The 13,851-nt window shown below is 38.2% G+C and overlaps 1 protein-coding gene across 1 annotated transcript in view; it reads right to left on the bottom strand.

Moving 5' to 3' along the window:
- Positions 1-13,851, bottom strand: part of LOC131666142 (midasin) — a 92,945-nt gene that overhangs the window by 4,015 nt on the left and 75,079 nt on the right. Inside the window, exons 13-22 of the mRNA XM_058938552.1 lie at positions 7,595-7,742; positions 7,291-7,514; positions 6,892-7,103; positions 5,798-6,750; positions 4,179-5,729; positions 3,694-4,127; positions 2,097-3,615; positions 1,584-2,014; positions 995-1,515; positions 33-912 (exon numbers count right to left, since the gene is read on the bottom strand). Of these exons, the coding sequence (XP_058794535.1) occupies positions 33-912; positions 995-1,515; positions 1,584-2,014; positions 2,097-3,615; positions 3,694-4,127; positions 4,179-5,729; positions 5,798-6,750; positions 6,892-7,103; positions 7,291-7,514; positions 7,595-7,742 (6,873 nt within the window). The remainder of the gene's footprint in view (positions 1-32; positions 913-994; positions 1,516-1,583; positions 2,015-2,096; positions 3,616-3,693; positions 4,128-4,178; positions 5,730-5,797; positions 6,751-6,891; positions 7,104-7,290; positions 7,515-7,594; positions 7,743-13,851) is intronic.

Here is a 13,851-nt window from a genome sequence, read left to right as displayed (position 1 = left end):
TTTTCTACGTTTTCTGAAGCTTCAAGTTCAGCGGCTAATGTATCTTTGTATTTATTTTGTATAACAAGTAAAATTGTTTCAATCAAGCCATCTAAAACGCTTTCATAGTCGTCGAAATCTGGCTGGTACAGAGCGAAGTTAACTTCTGGTTCTTGATCAGAATTTTGAAGCACTCGGTCGAAATGATTTATCTGACTTGAAATTTTTGTTTCGATGAATTGAATATTATCTAGAAGAGGATGTTTATCTTCATTCGAGGTGTCGAAGATGATTGAAAATTCTTGTACCTTATTATAAACATTTTTCAAAGAGTCAAAACTTTCAACCAAAAACGTAAAGTGTTTTGATGTTATAAGTGTAACCGTACTTCTATTTGACTCGTTGTTTTCAGGAATAATTATCAACTCTGAAAATACAGTTTTCCAACGCTTTGAAATATCTAACACGATATCTAAACTTTCCTTTATGTAATTAACAGCTTTATACCATACTTCGTCGTTTTTCTTGCAGTCGATTATAGGTAAGTTATTATTACATAAACTGTAACTATCACCTTCATCCTCAACGAGAGTTTCAGTTGGACAAGCTTGCATGTAGATCAAGAACTGTTCAAAACAAGCACGAGCAGTAATCAACAGATCTTTGAGATCTTTCGCAATGATGTCTAAATCTTCCTGCGTTATATTTGTGAATTTGTTGAAGTTCAATTTAGCTAAATCTGACACGTAGTTGCGCAAGCTCATAAAGTACTTCAAGACAGATGCTAATTGTTTCTTCTGTTTGTTGGCTAGAAGCATGAGATGCGCAGAGAAACCTCGACACCATTCGACATTTTGAGCTCCAAGATCGGTTTTGGTTGCCGTTAATGTACGGTTTAGAGCAGCTAGTTTGATCAAAGAGCCATAGTAGTATCTGAAAAAAATTGAGTACTAAATGTATTACTAATATCCAACTTCTTAACTAAAATAATTATATTTTCACGCCTGACTTTTACCTTTCGCAACTACACCATTGGTCGCCAATATTCTTTTCCAACGAACTTGCATCAGCGAAATCTAGAGCAGCTTTGATATCTACTGGGGGAATAGTAAAATCAAGAATCTCATCTTGTCTATTCTTCCAAGCAAGATTTCCACTTCGGTGATGAATTCCATAGGCTAATAGTTGCTTGAAATAGTCAGCGAGTGCTGTACGTTTTTGTTGTAGAATACTTTTGGCCTCGGCTTTCTGTTTTGGCTTAGGCAGATCTCGATTGATTTCAAGAGCTCGTAGACGAGCACTACGGCTCACAAATTCTTCGATAAAGTCATCAAGATCGACTCTTATGCTTGGATATGATGAAGACAGAATGACTTGTTTACAAAGTTTTCTTGCCTTGCGTAAGTATTTCTTGTCAACTTCTGTGATAAACTCGCTTTTTACTGTATCTATATTAATCGTTTGTGATTTAGAGATAACATAATTATCTGGATCAATTAATATATTTTCTTCGTGAGCTGGTCGATCCCAAATGCCCTAAGAATGATTTTCTATTACAAAATGAATCAATAATTGAATATATATTTTAAATCAATGTAACTTACAGCTTCACTCTTATATACTGGTTTTACAATCAAGAACGGCGCTACCGGTTCTCTCAAGCTATTTTCAAATTCTTTGATAAATTTATGTAAAGTACGATGTGTTTTATCTACAGTTTCTTTGACAGACCAGTAGTTAATGTCATTCCATCTTGCTATTTTGACGAAATCTTTTAGCTTTTTCTCTATTGGAACTTTAATGGACTTGATTTTATTTTCAATATCAGACAAGAATTGTTTGTAGTAGTTGTGAACGTTCCAGGAAATAGCTAAGAGTTCGCTTCTTTTGATACTTGGTTCTAGATAGTATGCATGGCAGTGGAATGTCAAAAGTAAGTCTAACCGTACCTCGAACTCTACAATAGTCGACTCGGTCATGAATAACTCAAGTGATTCAATCAGTTTTTTAGCTGTCACGGCTTCAGATGATTTTTCTTTGTTTGAAAGTGAAAATAATGGAATTATTATATTGTGCACATTTGTAAAAATAATGTATTAAAAATTTATTAATCTTACCAAGTTTTGGATCTACATAACTGTCAAATAGAGAATACAGGAAGAACCACCACTTGGAAGCATGAGAGCGTAATGCCAAGTATTTCGTTGTAAGACAATCTTTCCAACAGGCTAACTCCAATTTTCTCCAAGAGATGATTTGTTGCGTTAAAGTTACAATTAATTCTTGCATTGAGACGCCTCTGTGAGCATTTGCCTCCCATTCATGTAGTTTGACCAGAAGCATTTCAAGTCCTGTCAGGAATCTCGAAACAGACGATGTGATTGGGAAAGAGTATAATCTCTGCAAAATTGTTTTGATTGAAACCAATGTAGGATGGTCTGGCCACTCCTTCAACAAGTCGCTAACTTTGGTGTAGATGTTTTCCAACAGTGGTAAACACTGTTTCACTTCTTCAACGTTGCTGTCTTTGTAATAGTCATACAGTTTACTTTCTTTCTTAGCATTATTGATGCAACTCGAAGGGCTCAAAGTTTCACCTTGACTAAGTCGTGCAGTCAACTGTGTGAGAACGTTAAGACTCGTATACAGTTTACCAGTCAATTCGTTACTGAGTGCTGGCGCAACATTATTCATTAGTAGACCAAAAGTATTATAACGTTGGAGCAGAGGTTCAATAAAATCAGGATGAAAATCGTTGTTGTTACTTTGCAGCCATTCGGAGGTGGTGAATGATTTGACGATGTTAGAATGTATATTTTGAACTTCTTTAATATCGTTCTCGGTAATCAACGCCCCAAAGTCTTCTTCTTTGCTTTTAGTTTTTACCTTCTTTTCCAAAGTCGAATGCATAGTATCGTCAATATCGGCAAAATCTTCATCTCGGTACGTAGGGAACAAAGCTTTCAGTTCTTGAGCAATTTCTTCTTCATCGGTCAAACTACCTCCTTGGACCTTAATTCGGTTTTTATATAAATTTTCTTTTTCAACCTCGTTCCTTTCGATTTCTTGTTGCTGTTGTTGCCAAATCAGCACAATTTGCTTAAGAAGAAAATTTAAGTCCGACCATAAATCTATTGTCAAGTTGCCCTTTAGAATAATGTAATTGTAAAACTCGTAGAGGCCAGTAATGGTCAGTCTGAACTGTTCTTGTAGAGCGACAAATGTTTTCTCCGACTTCACGTTAGCGTTCAGCATTTCTCTGTTCTTATATGTTGTGCAAAGTTTAACCAGTTCTAGCAAACTGTCTTGATGAGGGCCGATTGTCGGGAAACACACTAATTTATGTAGGAATGATTCAATAGTTTCCGATTCCTCGCCGGTATCTCCCGATTTCACTTCAATATTTTTTGATATCACGTCGGTTTCGGCAATGGCTATCTGTTTGCTACTTTCATCGATGAGAATGTAAAGACCGTGACGCATTTCGGCAAGACCAGCAAGGATAGGAAAAACTATGTCTGGGTAACCGGATAGATATTTCGTTTCTACCTGATCCATAAACTTACGTATGGATTCTAAATAAATTTCAGATTCTCGTTTTGTGGATTTGGCACATTCTTTATTTTTCTCGTTATTCTGAAAAAGTAAACAAAACATTATTAGACTGTAAATTTTTATTTTAAGTACTAATATAAGAATTATTTCATTACAAACCTCTTTTTTCAATTTTTGAACAGTTGCAGTCAACTGGTCAATATATTTTTTAACATTCTTATAAGCACCGAGAGATACTCGGAAATTAGTGAACTCTTTGGAAAGAGCAACAAAATCAGCGTGAGGAGGTCTGACAGCTTTAAGATTCTGCAACGAATTCTTTTCGTCATTAAGTTTCACTAGATGTTTCTGCACCTCTGTAAGTCTTGGATGAAGTGTATGGTCGTCCATAAGTCCTAAAGTTCTTGAATACAATTTAGCGACGTAAGCTGTATTTTCGCAATCGGTAATATCTTCTTCTATATAACGCAACTTAAGCGCGACTTTGTGCACTGGATCGATGTATCCCATATTGCTGAATATAAATGCTTGCAGGTATCCCAGATAAACCCAAGCTTTACCCCTGATCAAAGCGATACATTCTGCAGTCTTATCTCTACCCAAAGCAGTATTTTCTTCAGCTTCATCTCTGTCCAAATCAATACCTTCTTCAGTCTTCTTCAGCTGATCTGAAATTTCCAATAAAGCCAACAGTGGGTCCACATATTCGGTTTTAATAGTCGACTGAACAGCAGATCTTAAATTTTCATCTTCGAGGCATTTTTTGATGCTGCAAGTAGCTTGCACTCCATCTGTAGCTAATAAAAAGTCATCTATCAGAGATTGCAAAGCTTTCAAGTCATTGGTTTCTTGATTGAATTGCTGAGAGTTGATAGAAATACTATTCTTCCACAACAAGTCGTTCAGAGTTTTCATCTGTCGTAAATGTGTATTATAATTTCTAAGTGGTGTTGCAATGACGGTGGTTGATTTATCGGAATGCAGTCGTTGAGATTTATTCAGGAGGAGTTCAGTAACCAAATTAATAAGTACAGGTCCAGTGGCAGCATTGTTAACATCGGACACTTCTGGTAATTTATCTTTGCCATAAGCAATTTTCCAGTGCAATATCTGTTTATATTTTCTTATGGCATAAGAGTTCTCAGTATAAGGTAAAAACCAAATTAATAGAGCGAGTAGCAAACGATTTCTTTCTGTTTTTTCTTCTTGTTTTGCACTGATGGTGTTGAGAGTAGCAAGCAACTGAATAGGTATATTTGGAATGTTTAGTTGTTGAGGAGGGATACTAATTGATGGCAACGTAACCTGAGTATTTCTCTCATCTAACTTTTCACACAACTTCTTTTGCAACATATTCACATAGACTGTGAACATGTGTTCGTGAATTGGCCACATCTGGATTTTTGCTGTGGTCTTAGCCAACTCTTTGCATGAATACGCTTCCAATTCAGAATCAAAATCTTCATTCGACTCGACGATATTCAGACGTTCCTCGCAGAATTTATTTAAGTTGTCTATTAAAACAAGTACCTCATCACTCAGTATCTCATTAGCTGAAATTTTGCTCCATAGAGTAATCAACAGAGAACGGGCGTGCAAAGCTTCTTTCGTTTGCAGAGTGAAGAATTTTTGTTCATATGACAAGTTGGTATTGATATATTTATTTTTCGACGATGTGAAAGATTCGGTAATACCCTGAAGTATCGAGTTGCAGTTCAATACTAAATCTTGTGAGCATGGCAATGGTGAATTGATGTGTCTTCTATAAGCTTTGCAAACTTTTCTGAAAGGATCGTAAGTCGACATCAAGCTATTATCGATTTCTTCCATCATGCGTTTCAAATCAGTAATGTCTTCCTTGTGTTCATCGTTAATTTCACCTTCCTTGTAATCTTCCTCGAGAGAAGTGAAGAACTTCTTCAGCCATCTGTAGTGGACTTTTAGCAGAAGAATGCACTCGTCCAAATTGCCGAAGATACTCTTTGACTTAACAGTTTTGTTGATAAGGATCAGTCGACCCATATTACCAAATCTATTGATGTATCTCAATTTTTGTCTGTAAATCATGTACTGTGAGTCGTCGATTATTCTCTTGGTATTTTTCAGTATGTCGTCTATGCACTTCTCTATTTGCGCTAAGAATCCTAGGAAATTAGTTACGAGAGGTTGATCTTTTAACTTAATGGTCATTTTACCTAAAACAAAATGTAACACATTCAATTAAAAATGTTTGCATAATTAAAAAAAAAATTGAATTGCTTACCCGAACTTTGAGCCTTGGAAAATTGTCCAATTCTAATAATCTTTTCATTGCTACCCATTATCCAATCAGTATCCAGCTCCTCATCGACGATCAAAGCGTCGAAAAACAAGCTTAACGCCAAATTATTAGCATGCGCAAAATTTTTTCTGTCCCAGGGTAAGCTGTGATCGTAATTACCAAAGCCAAAAGATTGAATCTGATTAGCCAGCACTTTATTTCTGTTATTTAAAACAGCAAATTTATCACATTGCTTGAAAATATTGTGAGCCCAGGCAGCGCGAAGTACGGCATCGCTTGGGGTCGAATGCTCGTAAAAGTTAAGCAGCACGTAAGGAAGAATGTGTAAAACCTCGGTGCTGTAAGCTGGTTCATCACCGAACAGCGAAGCAAAGAATTGATTGAGGAAGACCGTCTTGGCTGGGAATTCTGCTAGTTCAGGGTGATTCAATGCCCAGGCATATCCATTGGCACACCAATCTAAAAGTAATCCCTGCTGCCTGAGCAAAGTTAATTTCGAGTTGTCTTGAAGATTCTTCAAGCTGCACGTGGCTGCGTCAAGGTCAAACACGTAGTCATCGCCCTCGTTGACTTCGTACTCCCGAATGGTGTCCTCGACGATGGCAGTAAGTTTGTTTCGCGTCTCGCCGTGGAAGATCGATCGGGCTCGAAGATACACGTCTTTGCAGGAGCTCATGAATGCCTGAAACGCCGAGAAACCACGCGACAATTGTTGAACGACTAGAAATGAGCTATGCAGAAGTTGGATGACGTTCAAGTTGTCTGTATTCGTTGGATCTTCGGTCATGCGTTTGTGCACGGCCATCAAAGCTTCCTGGTGGTTGCGTTTCGTCATACCGACATTGTGCAACAATGATCGGAAGTCTAATTTGCCGGAATTAAGATTCTCGTTGTAATTTAGCATGAATATTTCGATACCTCGATTTCTCATTGCTCTGAAAAATAAGAGCAAATGTAATCATCCAATATTTATTGTGATAATCCAATTTAAAAAACTAAATACTTGTCGGACAAATATTTGATTAACATTGCAATTTCACTTGAAAAAATTATATTACGTTTCGAATTTTAATTACCTGGATATCTCGCCGTATTTTGGATCCATAGTCAAGAAAAGTCGGAAATTTTCGTGTGGTCTGATGGTCACGACGTTGCCATCGCTATCGACACCACGCTCGCCAATACTCAATACTCCGTTGGGTTCTAGCAAACCATTGAGTCTGTCGAGTACAGCAGGACTGCATAGATTTACTTGATCTACTAGCAGCCACGTTCCTTCTCGAAGACACTACATTTGAAAATTAGAAACGTCGTATTAGCTTGGATGTAGAAGTAAATATTTATCGGCCGAAGTTAAATTGGAATTTCAAGTCGCGTCGTTTTGGTGGCATGGTGCGAATTATCTTTTGATAAAATAAGTATGAACCGATAGGAAAACGAAAACTCTCCATATTAAAGACTTGTATATACTTTACCTTGACGAGAATACTATCGACCCATTCGAATTTGCCACCGGCGTTCAAACATTTTTCCATCTCAACGCGGTCCTTAAGTTTCTGCACATCGGATTCGATAGTCGTGAGTTCAACGCGCATGGAACTTTTGAAAATCTTCATCTCCTTCAATAACGCCGACAGGCATTCAAGTTTTTCAAGGAAAAGTTCCGTCGCAATCGCCATGGTTATCGACTCGCACTCAGCTGTAAATTTCAACGTAACCATTAATTTATTTGTTTTTCTTTCGGTGCGCTAAAGATGGCAGGAAAAATTATGTATTTACCGTGAGAAAGCTCGCGTACTCTTTCAATTAAAGCTTGGAATTTCTCTATCTGGTTGATGTTTTCCTTCCGTACTTTCGTCTTTAAAAATTGAGTCAGCAAGTTTTCTGTTTTCTCGACTAGTTGCTCGAGGTGCCTGTTGTAATCAGTCTGCAACGAAAGAGAAAAGAAAAACCGTTAATGCACGTCTTGTCTGCTTTAGAGTACACTTTTTTTATAGAAAGTTGGGCAAAGAAATGAAAAGCAGATGTTCTTTTAAAAGTAAAACTCGTACAATGGAAATAGAACTCCATTATTAAAAAAAAGTGCTGCTCATCTGTCAGTCGCGTCAATCGTGCAAACGTACATAGATCAGTGTAAATGTGAACTCCCGTGAACGTATGTTCGCAACGAAAAATACGGCGGCTCGCGGTAATCTTTGTAGAGGGCACGAAGCTTCGTCGATCAACTTATCCGCGGAAGTTTTATTATACGTAATCAATCTGCGAGCACCGCATCGCGCGAGCACGTCTATCTGGCAAAGCCCATCAAATCCCGTCGCAGTTACATTATCATCTCTCTCGGCTAGAAGGCAATGTGTCACTGTCCGCTGACAAAACATCCGAGACGCGTCATCAGCGTCTTGCTACCGCTTATACGATCTATGGTCTCTACTACTCTGTAGTATAGTCTCTGTAGGTCTGTGTGTGTGAGCGCGAGCACGTGCGTGTGCGTGTCGCCGACGAATAATTTATTACTGCTCTGCTGAATGCTTGCAGGGAGGTTCAGCACGAAAATTAACGTTTGGACTCGACGTGGTTCGACATGACATTATTCTCGTACATTGGCCTTCTTGACAATTATCATTGATTTTTTTCTTTCACGTAGAAAATTCAAAAATAAATAATTATCAATTAACAGCGGATTCTACTGATTAGTTATAAGCAATTCTAATTTGTTTGTTTGGTTAATTATAACGATATTAAAAAATGATTTTTGTCTTTAATGAAATATAAAAGTAACGAATAACAGAAAAAATATATATTCGTAATGTCGTTACTTTTGGAAAATTTTGTAACGAAAATGCAATTAGTAAATACCGACAGTGACAATTATTAAAAAATTTTTTTGATAGCAGTATTTTGAAAACAAAGTATATAATGAAAATTCAAAAAATATTTTTAAGTACGCATCGATGTTGCGCCTATAAAAAAAAAATTGGCATATCGGTTTCATGCGTAGTAGTATAAGTCGTTTATGGTCAGATATAAGCCGACGATATTGATGTCAAAAAACTCGACTGGGTAAAATTTCACCGAAAAAAGTAATAGCAAAGAAGAATATTTCTCGAAAGAGATTTTAGCAAAATCATATTTGACGATACACTTACGATAAAGTGCTCTACTTTTATAAATAAAGACATTGAATACCGTAAGCATAAAAAAACATCAATAGTCGTCATTCACACACACACTAAAATCATCCGAAATAAGCACAATAATTCTCCTAGAAAGAAACGAAAAAGCATTTTTCGCAAAGAAATACAAGCATAGAAAGTATTTTTCCCCCGAAAGTATAATATCGCGAGATCAAAGAAAAAGAAAAAAAATCCAAAGTTGCACAGGATGCTCGAGAGTTTGCGGCGTCATCAAGGCTAACGTGCGCGCGCCTTTTATGTCACGTAGCCGCCAAAGGATCGCGCGCGCACGACTTATTCACACGGGCCACCACCAGCAGCAGCCAGCGTCCCGCGAGGATTTCATATTCCGCGGAAATCCGCCGTGGGATTATCCGCGCTAGGACCGTCGGCTGTTTAACGTCAATAACCTCCCCCTTCAATAGATATAGCTATATAGCATACTTTCATACACACAGGCCGAAAATCACACTGTAGAAAGCTGTCGGTTCATGCCTGTGAAATATTATATCTGATAGATTCAGTGACAAATGCTCGAGAGCACGTAATATGTGGTTTCTGATTTTTTTTACCTCTCTATCGATATTTTTGAATACGAAATTGCCGATATTCCAGCAGATAGAGGAGAACGTCCGAAGAGAATATCGAGAAAAAAGCGCAATGAGTTATTGCGATTTATAGTGTGATTAATGCTCCAGCTTTAATAAAAATAAAGTTTTTCTTCTATAGAAAGCCAAAAATTTATTTGTAAATAAGAATCGCGTACAGAGACTTTTTTTTTCTCGTTCAGTAACGAATGTTTGAACCTTAAATTTTCTTACATTAATGTTTCTTTTTGTTCCAAGTTTAGACGGCTAAACTCGAAATAAAACTCTGAACGTGAACAAAACCATTTAAAATTTTCTAAACTTTCATATTTTCCATTCTCGTAAATTACTTAGCTGGCGTTACATCAAGCAACAAACAAAATTTTCCCCTTCACGCGCCAATCGATTGCCGACGCAAAACATTGCAGAAGCTTGCTTCGCTCTTTACTATTCATCGATCGTACCTTCTGGAAAACTTACGCGCTTGCAGATTCTCGCAAGAAACTCTAGCCGATGACTTGCGACAAGCGAATCGATCGCGCGTTGATATTGCAGTACGTAGGCAGCTGCAAAACGATACTCGCGGGAAAGCAACTACGTCGGGATTATTTTTTTTTTCTCGAGCCGCTCGAGCTTGCTCGGAAGCCTTTACTCTCTTTTCGAATATTCTCGTTCTTCTTCTTTAGCGTGATCAAGCATTGATTGAAATACGATCGTGCGTTCGCCATACGTCACCTACGTATACCTGTCACGCTCAAGCTAATCCGTCTGCCCGCGAAGATCGATTCGTCGTGAAAATAAATTTGCACTGCTGCACGACATTTACCGCTACAAGCGTCAGTCTTGCGTACATGTACACCACGAGCTAGCTACTGTCTGCGTATGTGCCTTTTATTGGTATCCAAGTGGAACCGTAGTCGACGTATAAAGTTCTGACAGTATTTCAGAAAAATATGTGCTTCGTGAGATGCCGAGCTTTCAAATGCATTCAGGAAGTGGAGTAACACCTAAAAATAATGCTCGTCGCGTTGCAGCGTGCGAGGAAAGCGCTTTCCTTATGAATAATACATAGTATAGTCGCACGATGCATATGCACGCGCACAGCGGCGACTAGTTAAAAAGGAATCGGACTTCCGCGTGTACATTTTCGCGTAACTCACCTTCCGGTGGCGGGAGAAAATATACAAAATTTGTATCTCAAACGGAGATATTCAAATTGCAGTGGTCGGTACGTACGAGCCTACGTCGATTTTACACCACGCGACGTAGTTGTGGGCTTGCGAAATAGATTTCGCTCGAGACGAAACCTCGTCAGATATTGTTAAGAAACCGTTTCAAATGATATTAACTTTCTTTTCAAATTCTACGTCGAGTACTAAAACGTACGGATCACGCATAAGGCGTTATGTTTTCGTTAAAAATTCTCTGTAATTTTTTAAATCCAAGCATTAAGAAATAGTTAAATTAGATTCGCGATAGATCAATGCTAAAGCCGTCGATATTATCGAATCAGTATGAGAGCTTACTATAACATGTATTTGGAAAAAAGTGAGTTATTTACACTTAATCGAGTTATCTTCGGAACAGCGCACTGATTTTAATTGTGGCTTTATTCTTTTTTCGAGGACAATACCTATCGTAGTGGTTAGCTCTTAATTAAAATATTCAATTCAGAATATTTAAATAGAATTTTGTGATCATTCGATAAAATAATTGATAATTAATAATTGAATAAACTACTGACCTCGGATCTATAAATTCAACCGCCCTGCAAATACAAGTTTGCTTTAACTCGAAATTCCATCGAAACTATTAATCCTCATTGCAAGACGATTCTTAGGCATCCATTATTCAGTATATTTTTATCAGTAAATTAAATTTATCACGTACTCGAAACATTATTGTCATATATATGTTATTTTTGTTGTTACCGTGATGATATTAATATGATTATCACATGCCATAAAAAATGTAATCACAGGATGCATCGCCATGTCACCCATGTCTCACAACGGCGGTTGCAAGTCTGCGCGGAATTTGGAATCACAAGTGTTTTTTTCTTCGCGCATCTCCTTTATGGTGATTTACTCATGCGCGACGCTTTCGCACACGATATTCCAAGCAAAAATATGCCCTCGCGTGCCTAAAGTAAGTCCCCCGTCATCAGCATCTGTATATTCAGTCGAGAGGATGCATCGTCTACCCCCTCTCTCCTAATTTCAAGCGGACGCGTCGTCCGGATATTTCATAAAGGCGCGCCAACGGATGCCGATGCGGAAGTAGACTATCTCGCTCTCCGAACACGTTCACGACCCGTATTTTGAATGAGAAGAAGCTGCTGCTGGCAAGCAAATCAGCCATCCTTCGTCTAATTCGAGGAAAAGGGAAGAACGACAGACTCTGGCCTTCTGTTTCCGGCCCAATTCAATCGCCGCCACACGAACTATAGAACTATAGTTCTATAGACTGAATTCTTCCATTACTACTCCTCACACACTGGATGCTTCGTTGTTCTTACCCTCACTGGGGCAATACATGCGCGAGATGAGGTTTCTTTTTTTCTTTTCAGAAACTAAGGGTATTCAAGACTGAATAAATAAATATTAGTTTCCAAATGGTGAAATTAAAAAATGCATTAATTATAGCTTCGGAACATATAAATAAATGGCTTTATTTTTGGAATAGCAACAACGTAAAGAATATCTACCAAAAAATATTCATAGATCGCCTTTTGTGAAATATCGATTGGAAACTATTCGTTCACACGTCAGCTTTGAAAAAGGAAAAGGAGAAAAATACTGGCACGTGAAATTCTCGTCCGATCGTGGCGCGTGCGTTCATTTATTGACGGAATTGGTCATTGGCATTTTTTGAGAAGAAGAAGAAGAAGAAGAAGAAGAAAAAAATTCAATTTAGGTAAAAGCTCAGAGCTCGCGCGCACGCGGTAGCCACGTAATATCTGAGCGAGCGCAGATATGACGAGAGCGGATCGGGAGAGGGAAAAAGCGAAGAGATCGCGTAATAATATCGAAAAAGTGGAAGAGAGGGCCAATCGATACGGCGAGGCAGCGATCGGCGTGCAACTGCGGGCGTGCCTCCGCTGAAAAACACCGGGAAGAAGCATATTATCAGGTGCCGCAGTGTATTACAATTTTTTATGCTGATGTTGTTATTCAAATGCATCCAGTTTAGTGAGATTTTCAATCATGTACCTAATCTAGAAAATTATTATATCTTAATCAAATTAGAATTTTTATGAGTTTTCTAAAGGAAGACTAGCATGCCATTTCAATTTACCATTTCAATCAAGAAATAAATTTTGTTTTTATATAATACGTATTATAATCATCATCGACATCCTAATTTACGGTACAATAGACGAAAAATATATTTTACTAGGACAACATTTACAATTCGTCGCTTTTACTTTCGTTAAAACTTTTGTGCCGCAGACATCAGTAAAAGCCAAAGCCTTTCCATGAAAAAAAAAATGTTTTTTCTTTTTATTTCGTCATTCAAATTGAATTCAACCAAGTTTTAAGCTCGCTCGCAGCCGAAGCTCCGAATTTCGCAAAAAAGCTTTCGGGCGGATGCATGCACCACGAAATAAAATTAAAAAAAAATAAAAGGAAAGAAGCGAGGGTTTCGAGCTCAAAGCAAATGGAGCCTCAAAGTCCTTGGTCTAGATCCAATAAGAAAGTTGCACATACAGTCTGTAAGTATAGAGTCTCTGCGGTAAAATTTTCTCCTCACGCAGCAGCGAACTCCTCTTTTGTTCGGACGAACGCGCGTCAATTTCGCAACGCAAAGGCGCGCGCGACATCGGCTTATCTCGCTGCAATCCTTTTATCGCTTTGCGCGGCATTGATTCTTCTCCCCCTCCCCCTCTCCTCTGGCTTCTTTTTATGGCTTGATGGAATTTTCACGCTTCTCGCGGATTCGATTTGCATTCCCTTTGCCTTTTTAATAACTCGACTTTACCGAGAGCTCTCGTTCATTCTTTCTATTGATTTTTCCATTCGGAAAGGGAGACACTGGGAGAACGTTAAGAACGAGTAAATTTCTACTTTGTTTCACACTTACATTTACGAGGCTCCTTTATATCCCCTTTATCGAACTTACAAGATCACAGAGCTCTCCTCGCTGATTGCGTGCAAACGCGCGTGGACAAGAAAAGAAAAACAGCAATGTAAAGCTGCAGAAAATAATAACACAAGGCATTTCAAGATGCCTCCCTGATATAGCACTGCCAACGTGCTACGTCACGGTTTCGTCG

Source organism: Phymastichus coffea, unplaced genomic scaffold (assembly GCF_024137745.1).
Source record: "Phymastichus coffea isolate CEN01 unplaced genomic scaffold, Cenicafe_Pcof_1.1 PCOF00056, whole genome shotgun sequence".
NCBI classification, from domain to species: domain Eukaryota; kingdom Metazoa; phylum Arthropoda; class Insecta; order Hymenoptera; family Eulophidae; genus Phymastichus; species Phymastichus coffea.
This window is presented reverse-complemented; position numbering and strand designations above follow the sequence as displayed.